We start from the raw sequence: 11,446 nt of genomic DNA on the forward strand, positions 1-11,446 counted from the left end.
CAATGTGGTGTAGACGACAAAAGATGACAATGAAGCATGAAGAGAAAATTACGTTTTAGGTGAGGTAGGTGTGCACATGTTTAATTATATTTTGATAAAGGAAATGATAATAATAACATATTTAGTTTATTTGTTAGCAAGTCAAGATGGATTGGGTCTTAGGTTTAGAAGACCTAACTCGTAATCCGAATTGATTTAACCTAACTTTCGTTTATTTTCGTTAATGAAAGAGTTTATGTGATTCATTCAGGGATGAATCTGCAAGTGCTTTCTACATTAAGTTAATCTTTATCTTCCTTTTTTTAATCGTTGCAAGTATAATATTAAAATAAATTTTTTAAAAAATAAAAATAAATATAAGTTAAAACAAATATAACAATAAATATGATTAATATACATAATGTGTTTGTTATTATGAAATTTAATAATAAGTATAATATTAATTAATAAACATTAAAAATTTCAGAACAATGCTTATTGATCAATATATTTATTATTATATTTATTTTAATTTATAATTATTTTTTTTTTATTTTTTTGAATGTTTATTGTAATATTATGTTTAATCATGAATATATTGAATACATGTATAAAATGCTGAGAAATTAATGTGTCACCTAATTTCTATCATCAAATGATTAATGAATGAATTTAATTTATTCCACTTTTTTTACTAATGAATACTAGAATTTGAATTTGTCAATGTTTTAGGCATTGGACGAAAGTATATTAACAAATTTGCAACTATACATTGCAGGCTGCATGTGACCAACCTGCTTAATTTCATCATCGGGTTAGGGTTTTTGCAGTTCCTTCATTTCGAAACCCTCCTGGATTCACATTCACGATCTCTTTCTATCCTAAATTTCACGGTACTTGTTTCCTCATTATTCTCCTTCCTTTGTCCAATTCTTTATTACCTAAATTTCGTATTTCTCCTTTCAAATTCGATTCCCTCTGTGCCCTAATTTCACGATCACTCCATTCTCTTCAGCAATGGGGAGCAAAGGCCGCATGCCGCCGCCCCCTCACCTGCGGCGGCCGCACCCGCAGGACCCCGCCGCAATGCCGCACCCGCTCGTGGTGCCGTTTGATTTTCTCCCTCCGCCTCAGGTGATGGAGCAGAAGCTGGCGTCGCAGCACGCGGAGATGCAGCGCCTGTCGACAGAGAACCAGCGCCTGGCCGCGACGCACAGTGTGCTGCGGCAGGAGCTGGCGGCGGCGCAGCATGAGATGCAGATGCTTCACGGGCACGTGGTGGCGCTGAAGGGGGAGCGGGAGCAGCAGATTCGTGCGCAGATGGAGAAGATCGCGAAGATGGAAAGCGAGGCGCAGGGCTCGGAGAGCGTGAAGATGGAGCTGCAGCAGGCGCGTGGGGAGGCACAGAACCTTGTTGTGTCGAGGGATGAACTTGTTTCCAAAGCGCAGCACTTGACTCAGGAGCTTCAGAGGGTCCATGCTGATGCTGTTCAGATTCCTGCTCTTATCTCTGAGTTTGAATGCCTCAGACAGGAGTATCAGCATTGCAGGTATTCTTCTGCCTCTTGTTTGGGGTTAAAATTTAAATGCATAGTACTGCATAGCGCGTAATGGAATGGATTTATCTTAGGGAAATTGTTGCGATTATGATGTAAAATGGACTGCCTATATGAGACCATTGGTTAAATGTTGTTTTCTCTAAAGACATTGCTTCCTGTGGACTAAGTAGTTTGAGATTTTGAATGCCTCAGACAGGAATATCATATAGGGTTAAATGTGTTGTACTGAGCAATTGATTGTCTTAGGGAAAATGTTGTGATGATGAATGTAAGAAGTTGTTGTCTCTAAACTAAAGACATTGCTTCCTCTGTTATGGTATCTGGACTAGCCTACTAGGTGATTTGGAATGCTAGCTGTCTCTGTGGGATGTAATTATGCCCGATAAATTCATGTGTGGCTTTTGTGGCTTTGTTTTAAAGGCTTTATAAGAAGGGATGAAGGGTGGGATTTTGTGGAGATGTGGCTTGGCAAGTTTAGAGGTAGTTGTATCCATTCCTTAACATTTGTCAATATCTAATGGCTAATGAGGGATATAAGCTGATAACTTATGTTTGGAGAAGTGAACTTGCAAATCTGGACCTTACTTGTATGTAACTTATTTGCTGGAAAATATTGTGAAGAATTTGTTCCTTAGAAGAGTAGAGAATGGAGAAATTTGGATTATTGGAGAAGATGAATATTGGTGAACCAATTTGAAAGACAGGTGATGGTATATTGAACTAATGGACTATACAGGTTCTGTCACTTAATCAATAACAAAATGTTATAAATGCTCTCCTTTCTTCAAAATGTTGTTTTGTCTTCGTTTACTGGGATAGAAACATCTCTTTCATATCTGAGGGGTTTTCCTTGGTTTGGAATGGGAGAAAAGAAAAGAGGCCACATGCAAGAGTGGTGGTACCTCACTTATGAGTGAAGCTTTGGCTCCTATCAAATTCTTTCAAAATCCATTACTATTATACAGAGATTATTTTATTCTTAATCATTCCTTACTGGAGCAAGAAAGATTTTTATGCCAAGCTTTGCATCTGGCTGCATGCTTAGTTGGGAGATTCATTGTAGGAATTAGGCCTAAGGTGGATGGAGGCTTGGGTCTTTTATAACATGTTTTCTGAAAATGATATTGTGTATTCATCTAGAGACAGTATTTGTAGTTTGTACCACATTAAGGAATTTCAGGTTTTAAGGATCCGGTCTTTTGCTTGAACGGTGGTGCATGATAAGAATATAGGATTAATGCTAGTAATATGTTACAGGTTTGTAGACCTCCTATTAGAGAAGAAGAATTGCCATTGGTGGAAGCCATGAACACGGCCTAGTGTTTGAACTGATCTCTGATACCATTAGAAGACAGAGAGAATTGGATTTGATTGTGTAAGGAGAAAATTGTATTTGTCACTCTCATGCGGTGTTACTAAGGATTATTTATACTAGACTGTTTAAGCCTTCACTAGTCTCTAACTAACACCCAACTAACTGACAGCTGTTAACACAGCTGGCACAAATCCAGATAGCTATTACTACAGCTGTACAGTGAATGAAAAACTCTTAACAGAGTAAGTCTACTCTAATAAGGCTTCTTCAAAAGAGCTTGAGAGCTTATTTGGTCCAATGAGCTTGTTTATTGTTGTTATTGTTTTCATTTCTGTTGTCTTTATAAGGTAATCTTATAGTGTTTGTATCTGTTGAAGATTAGATAAAAAGATAGAGAAGAGCATATATATTTTCGAAGGATGCATAACTGTTATTCATTTGCTCTTTAAATAGAAATAGAGCCAAATATACAAAACAGGAAATCCCTTATTTTTAGGCATGACTAAAACAATTTCTAATATGATAAAAACAGAATCATAACTCCTAAAGAATATATCCTAAGCAACAGACAATTTTAAATTTTAAAAATTAGCTAAACCATCCACATATGCAGCTATTGTAGGCACAGTTTCAACAGTATCTTTCAGTGTTCCTTTATTGTCATCCTTCTAGTTGTACCCATGACAGAGTCAGAATCGTTTTCTCTTCTAGTTTTCTTTATCCATAAATTGTACTGCATTGAGCTTCTCAAGCTTAGAACATGTGCTCCCTTATTGTATTATGTATACTTTTTTTAATTAATGTTGCGTTTGTCCCTCTAATTTGGAGCATGGTTTGTTTATTATTGGTGTGAGTGTTCTTTCCAATCTAACTGATTTGATGAATGTCTGTGAATTGCACATCAGCTGGGATTAATAATAAAAATTCTTGTTTAAAGAAGTCCCTTTATAGTTTACATTAGCTCACCTTTTAGAAGTGGGTTCTCCTCTGCATCACTCAGTTCTACAGGGTTAATATTTATTCTTTATTCTAGTAGAGTGTAATACTTTTTTCCTTATATATATGCCATATTATCCATCCGCCATCAATCTTGGTTGTGCAGTACAATCAAACCCTAGGTTGGTACCTAATTTCTTGGTTTTGAACTCCCTTATGTTTTCATTTCATTTGTCCATATGACCATATGACCGTATGACAGTGGAGGCTTTTGCACTGGGCTTCCATTTTTGTGTTCTGTTTTATCTAACTTAATCAGTTACTAAAGTTCTACCCTTAGTCTCCCTAATTGTAATTTCCATCTCTACAATAAACTCTTTTCTTTAAAATATATCTATTTCTCATAACTGATTACTTTGGAATTGGATTTCATTAAAAAAAAAAACTAACGTACCCCAATGCTTGAAGGCTCCTCGTTATGTGAAGGTATGGGAGAGGGTCAATTGTATCTGGCCTTACCCTTGCATATGCAAAGAGGCTGTTTCTGGATTCAAAGACATGACCAGGTCACCAAGACACAACTTTACTTCTACTTCAGGGCTCACCCTCATTACTTTGGATTTCATTAAAAATTTATTTTAATATCTTACATTTCTTTAGCTTGAATTTATCCTAGAAACTGTTTAACTGAAAATCCTAATTTCTTGAATATAAAATATGCTTGCTAGACTTCCGTAGTTGGAATCTGTATATTGTGCATTGTGGCCAATGGTCGTTTGTTTTGTTTTGAACTGTAATGAGTGTTTGAAGAATTTCCTTTGGCAATTTGAATCTTGAGATCATTTCCTTGGCTTTTCGATTCAAACTCATGGGAGTCTCTTTAATAGGAACATCATGGATTTGCCAAGCAATCTACTAGCCAGGGCATTTACTCAGTCAAAGAGATACTAAGGCACCTACCTATACTTCCCTTTTTAGGCAGGCATGGTTCAGCTAGGGTGGTCAGCATTTGGTAGGCATACAAGTCGAAAACAGGTCTTGCAGCTATAGGTTCCCATTTTGGTTTATGGGTGAATTTTTCATTCCAATGCCTTTCCATCTGGCATCCCAACAGCTGCCAATGTGACCCTACTGTGACCCTTTAGACCCATTAATCACTTCCAGTTGATTCTTAACTTAGATTCACTTTGTGAACTTTCAATCCGCCTATTTTTACCCATAATTCATTCAAGCAAATCATGAACCCAACCCATTGATTGCTGCTCTCGCTTTCTCTCCTTAAAACATAGTGGCATAGTGTCAGACTACCATGCTAAGTGCCCCTGACAATCTTTTGTTCTGGTCATGCAGGGCCACTTTTGACTATGAAAAAAACTTATACAATGATCACCTTGAGTCACTTCAGGTGATGGAAAAGAACTATGTTTCCATGAGTAGGGAAGTGGAAAAACTTCGAGCAGAGCTCACAAACACTGCTAATGTAGATCGGAGAAGTAGTATGTATCTCCTTTCATACCTGTTTTCTGTTTTAGAATAGAGCCCTTGGTCCTCAATTTTTCATGATTTGTGGATTGATCAATGGTAATAAAATTTAGGTGGGCCATATGGTGGCACCTCTGGAACTAATGAGAATGAGGCTTCTGGTCTTCCTGTGGGACAAAATGCATATGAAGATGGTTATTCTGTTATGCAGGTGTGTGATGCCTCTGTGTTATGTTGTTTTGGGATTCTCGTGGGAGGGAGTGCAGCATTCTAGTTCATTGTCTAATATTATTAATCATTAATTTCCGAATTTGTTTAATAAAAATTAACCTCTGGATGTTTTCTGCATATTTGTATTATTTTTATAAATTCTTTATTTGTAAATATAGAAAATACATATAAATATAATGCTTGCATATTGTAATTGACGACTATCTGCCTCTGGTATCAATAAGTAATGATGTGTTGCTAGGATTATTATACTATCTGCCTGATGAATTTTTGAACAACTAAATGCCTAGCAGTAGTTTATTTATGTCTCCTAAAATATGGAGAAAGCTGTATTCAGAAACTTTAATCTGATTTGTCTATGATATTGTTACTTATGAATCTTTTATGATCACCGTTCTGATGGTACCAATTTAACATAAACAGCAGTTTTGGTTACCATGATAAAGAATTTCAAAATTTATAGGATTATCATGCTCATTGTCATGTCTGCTAGATGCTTTGCATGATAACAATTAGAAGTATTACTTATGTGCAGAGAAGATTGGAATGATTCAGTGGTAATAATAGATGCTTTGTGTTCAATTGTTATATTCTTACATCTGCTCCTCTAAAAACAGTGCAACATATAATGTAATAAATGAAATATTTTAGTTTGCATATAGCTTTGGCACTAATAATTGGTTTTCAAGCAACATGTTAGATTAGTGCCTCAACTAAAATTTCAAATTGATATTAACTTACATCAAAATGTGATATATTCAAAATCCTGAAATTCTATTTGACAATCAGTTATTAAAAGAAAAAGATTATAGCTCATAATCATGTATATATCCATATTTGTGATGAAGGGTAATTGCATTTGTTCCCTCAATTGGGGATAATTATAGTTACCAGAGTAGCTAAAACCAAACAAAAATTCAGGTTCCAATACCGATCTGAAATGTCTGTGTTGTGTATCATGGCATTTATACATTAGTATCAATAATTCAAAACATGAGCACTGGAGATACGCTGATAAGGAAGATTTACTAATTAGAAGGGCCGTGCTCTTGGGTTGAGTCTGTTTATAAGTTCAAATAGTTTGTCCAAGTTTAATCTACCCACTTTACTTTATCTTCCTTTTGGATTGTATATAATGTTCCATTATAAATTTTGTTTGACAGGGACGAGGTCCCCTCCCAGCAGCTGCTGGCAGCGGCGGCGGCAACGCTACTACAATTACTACTGCCGGAGGTCAACCTGGTCCAGCTCCTGCAGGAACTGGTTATGATGCTCCCATAGGGCCTGGCTATGGTGCATCTACAGGTTCCACTTATGATGCACAAAGGGGTGCTACTTATGACACTCAGAGGTTGACTGGTTCCAATGCATTTAGAGGATCTGCTTATGATTCCAAGAGAGGTTCGGGGTATGATATGCAGAGAGCACCTGCTTATGATGCACCTAGAGCTGCTGGCTATGATGCACAGTCAAGAGGGGTTGCTGGTCCTCATGGACATGCTCGGCCAATGAACAATATGCCTTATGGATCCACAACACCGCCTGCTCGTAGTGGAGGTGGATATGAACCTGCTCGCGGTGTAAACCCTGCTAGGAGATGATGACCTTGAGTCTTGAGAGAAGCCATTGATGGCAATCACAAATCAAATCATTCAAATCTGAATGGTTGAAACTTCTGGTTGTCCTACCATAATTTAATGTGCATAGTGGACGAGGGAAAGAAATGTTTATTAAATGCATAGTCGATAATGAAAAATACATTCTCACTGCGTATGATTGTTGTACATGAGTTTGGTAAAACAGGGTACAATCTACCCCTACCGATTAATTGAGTACTTTTATTTGGGATAACTTAATTTTCTCTCTCTTTTTTTTTTAACCTTGTTTCAAATCTAATTTCTCTTTCAATCTAGTTACATGCGTATTCCTAATTTTTTTTTGCGTGTTTGTGAATTTTCATGGCTTTACCTTTTAAATTAGATTTTAGCTAATTTTTCTATAAAGAAATTGTACAGTGCGTGAGATACTTGTGTCATTCAAGATTTTTGACTTACAAGATTGCAATACCGACAATTGCAATGCAATTGAGCCGTTGAAAGTTTAATATGGATTTTATATGTGAATAAATAGCTCGATATCCACAAAGTTGGATACTATATGTTTAATTTTTGTTCCAAAGAACTTTTTTTATAAAAAAATTTTAAAAATTGAGTAGAAGAAAATATTCTATGCAAATGTGAGGTGATGCATTTATAAAAAATCTCTTTTTTTTTTTATTGTAATGCATTTATACATTAGTATCAATAATTCAAAACATGGCTTATCTTGAGCATTGGAGATAGGCTGATAAGGAAGATTTACTAATTAGAAGGGCCATGCTCTTGGGTTGAGTCTGTTTGTAAGTTCAAATAGTTTGTCCAAGTTTAATCTACCCACTTTATTAAATGCATCGTCGATAATGAAAATATTTATTAAATGCATCATCGTCCATAGTGAAAAATACATTCTCACTGTGTATAATTGCTGTACACGAGTTTGGTAACAGAACAGGTACAATCTACCCCTACCAATTAATTAGAGTACTTTTATTTGGGATAACTTAATTTTCTCTTCTTTTTTTCTTAATCTTGTTTCAAATCTAATTTCTCTTTCAATCTAGTTACATGCATATTCCTATATTTTTTCAAGGCCTTACCTTTTCAAGGTACAACAAGGAGTAACCAAATGTTCATTAATTGTTTGAATCTTCCTATTTGATGTATTTGCTTTTGTTTGTCGTATATTTTTGTTAATAGTTTTGAGTCTGACTGCTATTAATCGCTTTGTGCAGTATGTCATCACAATGAATTGAGGTTGGAGCAGTGTGAATTCCTGTGTGAGCATATATCCATTTTAGTTACATCACATTGGATGTTGTTTCATGAGCTGTGCTATATATCATGATCCAAATTCCAACTAAGAGAACATGTTGGTTGAGTCTCATGGCCCCCACTTTCCCAAGAGAACATTCACAATGTAAATGAGTTTCCATTGTTTCCTTGCTTTTCTGCTGGTTCCTGATTTGGCGTTTTTCTGTCTCTTTGCTGATTGTTTTGCTTTAAATGTCTGTTGCTATATATCATGATCCAAATTCCATCCCATGTGATCTCATGGCCCCCATATTCCCTCTAAGTATTTAACACATATTAAGTTAGAATAATTCTACATCAAGTGATCCACTTGTTTGTTGGGTGTTAATTGTAAATAATCAATGTGATACACTATAGGGTGGAGAAAAAATAAAAAGAGTTGTGGAGTGGTATAAGAAAATGCAAAAGATGTGTGGTTATGTTACTTAATAAGTACACTTAATAAGTACACGTTGTCAACTAGTTATTAAAAGAGTTTTAATTTACAAATTTAATACACTTTTTTTGCAGATGTCCAAGACTCAAAATTAAGACCATTAGTTAAATAAAACGACCCTATTTCAGTTATACATGTGCTCTGTAGTTATGTTACTTAATAAGTACACTTTTTATGCCTTTAAGTGTGACATATTCTCTAATAATCTTTTAAAATTAATGCATGCTCCGTGCTGATGTCCTTTAAATGTTAAAGTTTAATTTATTTGATACTATGAAAAATTGTTTATATATACATTATTTTTCTATGTGACACTTGATTATTCAACTAATTTTTCAATAAAATTGATTGAAAATCTAACATATAGTAGTTTTACTTGATTATTCATTCATAATATGTACAATTACAATATTAATATTTCAAAAATTAAACTCTTTGCAAGTGGAAATTAAAGGAGTATTTTGCTGTCTTGCAAATGCATGGTTTAACGCAGTCCCACAGTACTCAATCTTCATTCTCACTTTGTTGTTGACCTTAAAAGCTGAGTGTTGACGGGTAGTTTCTCCTTATCAATTTTTCATCCTTGCCATGATTATGAACAATTGGAATTTCTCAATTTTGTTTGGTACCTTACTACACTATAAGTTTAAAACTATATATCGGGAGCATATATATTAGGATGAGTCTAGGAAGATCTAAATATGCTTTTAAAATTAAATGGTTAAAAGATTATATAAGATATAGTTGATATATTATTATTTTTATTATAAATAATAAGATGTTGACACATGGATAGATAGTATTTATTTATTAGCATCAATTAGGATATATAAATATATTTTTTATGTGAAAATCAATCAATGAGAAAAGAATGAAATTTATATTATTTTTCATTTATCTTTTTTTATTGCTTTGATTAGGTAAATTAGAGTAACCCTAGAATTAGCTTTGTAACATTATATATAGTTTTCCGTTGGGGAAATGGTGGTTCAGTTTGATGAGTTATCTCTTATATATATAGTTATCTATTGTTGGACCTTAGCTAGATCAGAGGATTCTGCCCTCATTCAGCTTATCCTTCTTTTTTGTACTCAAAAAATTGATTAAGAAAACCTACGCAATAACCCCATGTTATACATAGATCGATGTGAATAAATTATATTATTTATCGGTATATGAAGTTTTGTTTGAAATGATTTTTTTGTATTAACTTTAACATTTTACCCTTAAAATCAATTACATTTCAAAAACATACTCTACAATCTCTTGAAAATAAATAAAATAAACTACTTGTAAATCAGATAAAACATGTTGGAAATCGACTTCATGCAAGGCATTGATCTGATTCATAATGAACTTATATATATATATATATATATATATATATATATATAACTCTTGTATAACATATATTCTTTAAACACTATTCAAGAATTCTATATATTAATTTTGTTTCTCAGGTGTATTATGCGTGTATAGTTAACAACAGAAGGACGCCTCTTATAATTAAGTATGTTCAGTTTATCAAAAATGATTATTTTAAAGGTCATAAAACATAATTTCTGATTAGTTTATAGTATATTAATTTTTCTTTACGTTGTATATCAAAACTCTTATTTTTTTAATTAACTACTTAAATGATTTTTTTAAAATAATTAATTATTTTCAAATATTACTGAATATAAAGTTAATTCATTTATACAATAAAATATTTTTTTAATATTTATCTTGAAACAAAAAAATTCAGTTAACTAATATTCAATTATTCATTCCTCGGGTCAAATGTTATCTAATGTCGATAGTATTAAGAAAGCCAATTCTTAGCCATTAAATTTAAAAAGTGCACACCCATTAATAAAAAAATATCGATTTTAACTAATTTTATTTATTATGTATATTTGATTTTATCACAATTATCAATTATTTTTTTTAATCCACAACTGTAATTGTATTTTGTTCTTTAAGGTGCATTCTCTTGTTTTAGAGAAATGAAATCCTTCTTGCACATATATGTTACGTTATTTATTGAGTATAATTTATTTATACGTATTATTACTTTAAAAAAGTTATACTATCAATTAATCAGAATTCATGCTTTGCATAATTTTTACATAAATTATTAAAAAAAAGTCAATAAATTTTTCATTTGTTCGAATTTTCATCTAATGAACATTCGTATATTTTCCAATTTTCAAATCAAATTCATGTGAAAACTCAAAAGCTGTGGATGTTTGCTTCAGATTGGATTTCTACTATTCAAATCATTGAACCACAAATGCACTTAAACATAATAATTTGTAATTAGATTATAACCTAAAACGATAGACTATTTTTTCTTTGTTTATCTTCAAAATATTAAAATTTGTCCTATTCAGAAGAACCAATAGAAAAGAAGCAGGTGAAAGTGACATAAATGCCCTGCACTCTTCTATATATAGGATGGTCCACCCAAAACCAGACCTGATGTTAATACGCAATAAATTTGAAAACGAAAGAAGCTTCAGTGAAAACTACTATCCACAGTATAAACAGAGATATTCCCCCCCCCCCCCCCCCAAGTTTTACTTTTTTTCTTCCCATTTTGCTGCTGTTTTTTTTT

The 11,446-nt window shown here is 33.4% G+C and overlaps 1 protein-coding gene across 1 annotated transcript; it reads left to right on the top strand.

Annotated features, from left to right (window-relative positions):
• The first annotated feature begins 723 nt into the window (after positions 1-723).
• On the top strand, positions 724-7,353 carry LOC100783811 (protein FLX-like 2). The gene is made up of 5 exons (XM_003551745.5): positions 724-872; positions 995-1,529; positions 5,140-5,285; positions 5,385-5,482; positions 6,666-7,353. Exons 2-5 carry the CDS (start codon positions 997-999, stop codon positions 7,101-7,103), a joined length of 1,215 nt encoding a protein of 404 aa, XP_003551793.1. The 5' UTR covers positions 724-872; positions 995-996; the 3' UTR covers positions 7,104-7,353.
• Positions 7,354-11,446: the final 4,093 nt, after the last annotated feature.

The sequence above is a fragment of the Glycine max genome, chromosome 18, assembly GCF_000004515.6.
Source record: "Glycine max cultivar Williams 82 chromosome 18, Glycine_max_v4.0, whole genome shotgun sequence".
In the NCBI taxonomy this organism is placed as follows: domain Eukaryota; kingdom Viridiplantae; phylum Streptophyta; class Magnoliopsida; order Fabales; family Fabaceae; genus Glycine; species Glycine max.

Coding starts and splice junctions, on each gene's coding strand:
- LOC100783811 (XM_003551745.5), top strand. CDS start 997: ATGGGGAGCAAAGGCCGCATGCCGCCGCCCCCTCACCTGCGGCGGCCG. Junction 1,530..5,139: donor CAGGAGTATCAGCATTGCAG/GTATTCTTCTGC, acceptor CTGGTCATGCAG/GGCCACTTTTGACTATGAAA. Junction 5,483..6,665: donor ATGGTTATTCTGTTATGCAG/GTGTGTGATGCC, acceptor TTTGTTTGACAG/GGACGAGGTCCCCTCCCAGC.